At 38.8% G+C, this 6,000-nt stretch overlaps 1 protein-coding gene across 4 annotated transcripts in view; it reads left to right on the plus strand.

Annotated features, from left to right (window-relative positions):
* The window catches only part of ZNF608 (zinc finger protein 608), a 118,333-nt gene extending 113,098 nt beyond the window's left edge, over positions 1-5,235 (plus strand). For 3 of the 4 annotated variants that reach the window (XM_033181402.1, XM_033181405.1, XM_033181401.1), the window contains 3 exons: positions 716-869; positions 2,905-2,986; positions 4,236-5,235. In XM_033181402.1, coding sequence (XP_033037293.1) covers positions 716-869; positions 2,905-2,986; positions 4,236-4,242 — 243 coding nt within the window. In that variant the 3' untranslated portion in view covers positions 4,243-5,235. Of the gene's footprint in view, positions 1-715; positions 870-2,904; positions 2,987-3,297; positions 3,666-4,235 lie in introns of those variants that run through there. The other variant, XM_033181403.1, reaches the window with a different exon arrangement.
* Positions 5,236-6,000: the final 765 nt, after the last annotated feature.

The raw sequence follows: 6,000 nt of genomic DNA on the forward strand, positions 1-6,000 counted from the left end.
AGAAACTAGAAAAGGTGATTTCAGAATCTTTCTGAGACCTCCTTCTTAGTACAAGGATTTCTTTTAAGTGAGAAGGATAACTTTGGTGAAAGGGTGGTTAGGTTCTAAAGGTAGAAAGTCATAGGAAGTAAACCATCCTTACCCCAGACTATGGTCTGGGGAGATGGGAGCTTCTCTGTGAGAGTTCAAAAATTGAGAGATTCAAAATGTGGGTGTAGGACAGTGATTTCTTGTGCTTTATATTGGCATATAACTTTAGGGCATGTTTTTTCAGTGGAACAAAATGTATACAGACACGTTTAAAATTGTGAGATAGGTTCTCTCCATAAAATACAAGTGTAATTAGAAAACTTGACCTTAAAGATATCTCCAAAACTACTTATTTTCTGAAAGTTGTTTCTGGGAAGCAATTGGGTAAATTCTTAACCTGCAATTATGAATGAATATAGAGAGAAGTCCTCTTATTTCCATCATTTCAGGAAAACATTGGTGTCACTTGGTTTATTTTGGGTGGAGCAGTTCTTTTTGTGTTGGCTTAATTCCAACGGAAACTAATGCATGTTTTTTTGAAACTCTCTTTAGTTACTAAAGATTTTATCTTTGTATTTATTTTTTAATCATTAACCCAATATTGTCAAAGGGACACAGGTGGTTTAGTACTCATAAGAGTTGATTTTCAGGCATGAAGGGGGAACATTTCTCTTTTTTGTTGCAGCCTGTGGAAAAGGCTACAGCTGAGCGGGAACGGGAGGCGGAAAGGGAAAGGGATCGCCACTCCCCCTTCGGCCAGCGGCACCTGCACACGCATCACCACACCCACGTTGGCATGGGTTACCCGCTAATCCCGGGTCAATATGACCCTTTTCAAGGTCAGCAGCTCTGTCATTATTGTGTCTTTCTCCATTCTGCTTTGGAAAACAGTTGCTAAAATTGGATTTCACATCTTAAAAATCTTGAGCTTTGAGTTCACATTAGCTCTCAGGAGGGTTTTTAACACTTATTTCCTAGTGACACAGCTAAGGCTCTTCCGTCATCTTTGTATACTATTGAGACATGAAATGGCTACCACTTAATAATTGTCACCAGTTGATGTTATCGGCGGCTTACTGTTATCTCACAGACTGAGGGTGGTGGCCAGTGTCTGGGGCACTGAATATAACAATCAGAAGATCAGATATCTACTTCAGGGAAATTGTAGAAAAAGGGAGGGATGGTGGGAGGCTTTCGTGAAATTACTTGTTCTGATTTCTGCATGCCTTTTAAGTTGCTCTTTTCCCATGGAAATCATGGGAGTAATGTGATCAGGTTTAACACTTTGATAACCTCATTTAAGGGTTCTTCACAGCCCTTCACTGCTGCGACTTCACTAAATGGGAGAATTGAGAAAGAGAAACATGTTTTAAGCCATAGGATTGATATCAGGGGACCTTCACCTTGTGGTTCATTAGTTGAGCATGTATTATTTGTCCCATCTTTGTCATCTCATAGGGGGTGGGTGATGGCACCATCTTTACAGTTTGCTAGAATACCCCAGATTGCATGGCTTTAAACAACAGGAATTTATTTTCTCACAGTTCTGGAGGCTGGCAGTTCAAGATCAGGGTTCCAGCACAGCCAGCCTCTGCTGAGGCCTGTATTCCTGGTTTGTGTGTAGCTGCTGTCCCGCTGTGTGCTCATATGACCTCTTCTTTGTGCATGAGCTGGTGGGTGGGGAAGAGGCAGGGGGAGCCCTCGTGTGCTTTCTTATAAGGACACTAATCCTGCCCTATTAGGGTCCCATCCATATGACCTCATTTAACCTTAATTACCCCCTTATAAGCCCCATCTCTGAATCTAATCACACTGTGGATTAGAGCTTCAACATATTTTGAGGAGACATAATTTAGTCTATTGCACTTGCCAAGTTGCCTCTTATGCTGCTGTGTGAATAGAAAGTTAAGATAATATGTTTGAAAGTGTTTCCAAAACTGGGAATTGATATACAAATGTGAAGGGGTCATTTTTATTTATTCAAGTCTTTTTAGTTGGTGTCAACTAACAGTGTTTAAAGAGAGCTTTTCTATTTCTTAAACAATTTGTATTGAGTGTGGTAAGTACTTGGAAGAGAAAGGCTTTATTTCTAGTCTAACACATTATACCTATATATAAATAAAGTATATATGAGAAGAAGATAATTATCTCTTTTAAGGTAATGTTATTGTTATTGTACTGTCTTAAGTTACCTCTGGGAAAAGAAAATATATCCAAATAAAAGACATAGAAGGAGACAGTAATCTTCCCTAGGTTCGCATTTGTTTACTCTATTTTTCCCCAGGACTGTCTTCTATAGAATTTAAAAGAATTCTCTGTTAGGCAACATCATGCCATTTGGAGCTATTACAGTCTCTGACTGCTACTTTCGTCTTGCAGGGTGAAAGTGAAGAGCATTTCTAAGTTTGATTTACTGATTCTGTGTATCTTATGGGACGCATTGTGTTCAGTCACTGGGGAAAATGTTAAAGTGATAACAATTATTATGGAACTATTGTATTCTAGGCAAATAGCATGCCGCTTCTGTAATTCACTATGACTTTTGATTCCTGTTGTTACCTGGCATCTATTATTTCTCTTGAGCTTCCTATTCAGGAATGCATGCAAACCATTTAGCACCATGCAGAGCTGGAGAGATGGAATACTGTATCTCCTTCGAATAGCTATTAAGAAAACTGCAGAGTACTCAAGAAAGGATAGATAGCAGATAGACCAAATGGTTTGTACGGTGTCCTTGCTGCATGAAAGAGTTCATGTGTGTGTTCAGGAGAGGACACCGTGCTGCTACTGGGTCTGCGGCCCTTCCCCACTGGGCCTGTATCTACTTTTATCCTTCTAAAGATCACAGACACGCTACATTTTTTTCCCCATTAGGCTTGACCTCTGCTGCCCTTGTTGCCTCACAGCAGGTGGCTGCCCAGGCATCTGCATCTGGAATGTTTCCTGGACAAAGAAGGTAAATATCCTCTACATTTTTAATTAGTTCTAGATAGAAATATCTTAATGGTTGGGAGGAAGCAAGTACAGGATTTTTAGACCAAAAACTTAACTCCTTGGGTTTTATATCCTTGTAATGAATGTGTTTGTTTATGCCAATGTAAGTTGCTTCACATGCAACTTAAATTCCATGAACCCCATTCTGTAAGGGTTACGTAGATTAGTAATTAAATGAGTAGTTTTTTTAGGCAGTTGAAATTTTCTTGGGTTATCCTTACAGCATTGCTAAAATAATTCACCATGACTCCCTTTGTTTTATTATGTTTAAAGATAAAGTTGCAAATGGAGACATTTATTTTCGTAATACTAAAGGTAATGTTTGTTCCTTGATATTTTAAATTATTCCCTAAGTTTTAAGAAGGAAAATGATTTAAAGGAATTAAAGTATTTGTATTATAAAATTAATATTTTTCACAATGCATATCATTACTTTGTGTTTATTCACTTTCTCTGGAATTGAATTCTACATTTGAATGGAATTAAAATAAGTCTTATTAGTCTTTTGGTTTTCAGGCTTACAGTGACAAATGTTGACAGAGGCTGGGCATGATGACCCATACCTGTAGTCCCAGCACTTTGGGAGGCTAAGGCGGGTGGATCACCTGAGGCCAGGAGTTCCAGACCACCCTGGCCAACATGGTGAAACCCCATCTCTACTAAAAATACAAAAATTAGCTGGGCATGGTGGCGTGCGCCTGTAATTCCAGCTACTAGGGAGGCTGAGGCATGAGAATTGCTGGAACCCAGGAGGCAGAGGTTGCAGTGAGCCGAGATTGCACCATTGCACTCCAGCCTGGGTGATGGAGTGAGATTCTGTCTCAAAATTTAAAAAAAAAACAAAAAACTGTTGGCTGGGCACGGTGGCTCATGCCTGTAATTCCAGCACTTTGGGAGGCCGAGGTGGGCGGATCACCTGAGGTCCGGAGCTCGAGAGCAGCCTGACCAACATGGAGAAACCCCCTCTCTACTAAAAACACAAAATTAGCCAGGCGTGGTGACACATGCCTGTAATCCCAGCCACTTGGGAGGCTGAGGCAGGAGAATCGCTTGAACCCAGGAGGCGGAGGTTGCCATGAGCCGAGATCGAGCCATTGCACTCCAGCCTGGGCAACAAGAGCAAAACCCCGACTCAAAAAACAAACAAACAAACAAGCAAACAAACTAAATGTTGATAGAACCATGTGCTAAGGTTTGCTTTTCTTTTGCAGAGAATGACAAGATTGGACATGTACATTGTCATGTGACTGGATCACATGGGGAAGCGCTTTACACAGACATCAGTTCCATGGTGTTAATTTGAAATGCCTTAATGGCAGGCAAAAACCAGTCATTTCCTTTTTGTAAATTACAGATTTTATCACAGAGTAACAAATGTTGCTGTAATTAAACTTCTGTTTTATATATATATACGTATACATATCTGTATATATACATATATATATATATAAAAATATAAATATATTCTTTACTTTTTGTATCAGTAACCAGGCTCGCACACACAGGGTCTGCTGCCACGTCGCAAACCACTCAGTAAAGGAAATTAAAAATGTATTTGTCATGTTGAAAAGTGTTAGCCACAAAAGGCTACTTACTTTCTTTTCCTTTTCCTTTAAAATTGTAAATAAATAATGTTATGTATCAGTGTGCCTGAATCTTGCATATCCTTCACATATTTCCCATAAGCCCCTCAGAAAGGCTAACTGTGATGATGACACTTTGGTACAATTTAGATGTCTATTTGGTGGCTCCTGTTAAAGACGCATCAGTGTAAAATGTTCCTGTAGTCACTGTTTGTACTTGTGTATTGTGGAAAAAGTACTTTTGGAAGGCATGGGGTTGCCAGTACCACAAAAACTGTGTTGTACATAATGTAAAGATTAAAATGGGGAAATAATGAGCATCTGTGAATAATGAGGTGTCATTTTTTGATAATCTTGAATGGCAAATAACCCAATAGCCTGCGTACCAGAGACATCTGTGATTGTTCTATTACTTGAATAGTTCTACAGTCTTTTTCTTTTTTTTTTTTTAATGTTTACAATTATCCAGTTTTAGAGGAGAGAGACTTTAACGCCATTGCCTGGTTACTTGTTTTATGCTGTAATCTAGTTTATTTTATGTAAAATGTATATTGAATGCTTTCCTTTTTTATACCTGCCTTAAATAATTTGGCAATCAGAATTAAAAAGTTTTTTTTTTTAAATAATGGCTTCTTGTCTGTCTCATGTTATTTTCTACCTGACTGATAGTCATTCTAATTTTCAAGAAAGGGTTTCTTATAATATTATTAATATCCAATGCATAAGATACAGTAAACAGATATTAACTTTTCTTGTAGGATACGTAAGTATAACAACCAAATAGTATATTTAATTCGGTGAATGTATTCCCATTTACAGGGTATTCACCCTAAACGTGGAGCACGATATCACTGGAAATTAGTAGATACAGGTTTCTGTGGTGTGGCATGATACTTCAAAGATGCAAATGTTATGACATGTGGATAATAGGGAAAATACGTAAAAAATCGTTTAGTTAGTTAGCTGTCATTACATTGATTTACTAGAATATTTTATGCCAAATTTTAACTGCCTCTTCTCTCCCTTCTTTGCTTCGAATAAACACTTACTGAGTGCCTGCTTTATCCCAAGCACTGCACAGGGTTCTGGCATACTGCAGTAAACAAAGCAGACACACATTCCTGTCTTCATGGAGCTTTCATTTTTTGGTGGTGGGATAAACATATCATAAAATATCTGATATATAGAGCATGTTAGATGGTTGATAAATGCAATGAAGAGAAACGAAGCATGGGAGTGGGGCATAGTGAATGTGTGCTGGAGTTTGTAACTGTAAACAGAGTGGCCACTAAAGAGATGAGGGAGGGATCCATGCAGACATCTGGGGGAACATCACTGCAGTGACCTGGAAAAGCAAGTACTGAAGCCCCAAGGTGGGAGTGTGCTTTGTATG

The sequence above is a fragment of the Trachypithecus francoisi genome, unplaced genomic scaffold, assembly GCF_009764315.1.
Source record: "Trachypithecus francoisi isolate TF-2019V2 unplaced genomic scaffold, Tfra_2.0 Lachesis_group2, whole genome shotgun sequence".
Lineage (NCBI taxonomy): Eukaryota > Metazoa > Chordata > Mammalia > Primates > Cercopithecidae > Trachypithecus > Trachypithecus francoisi.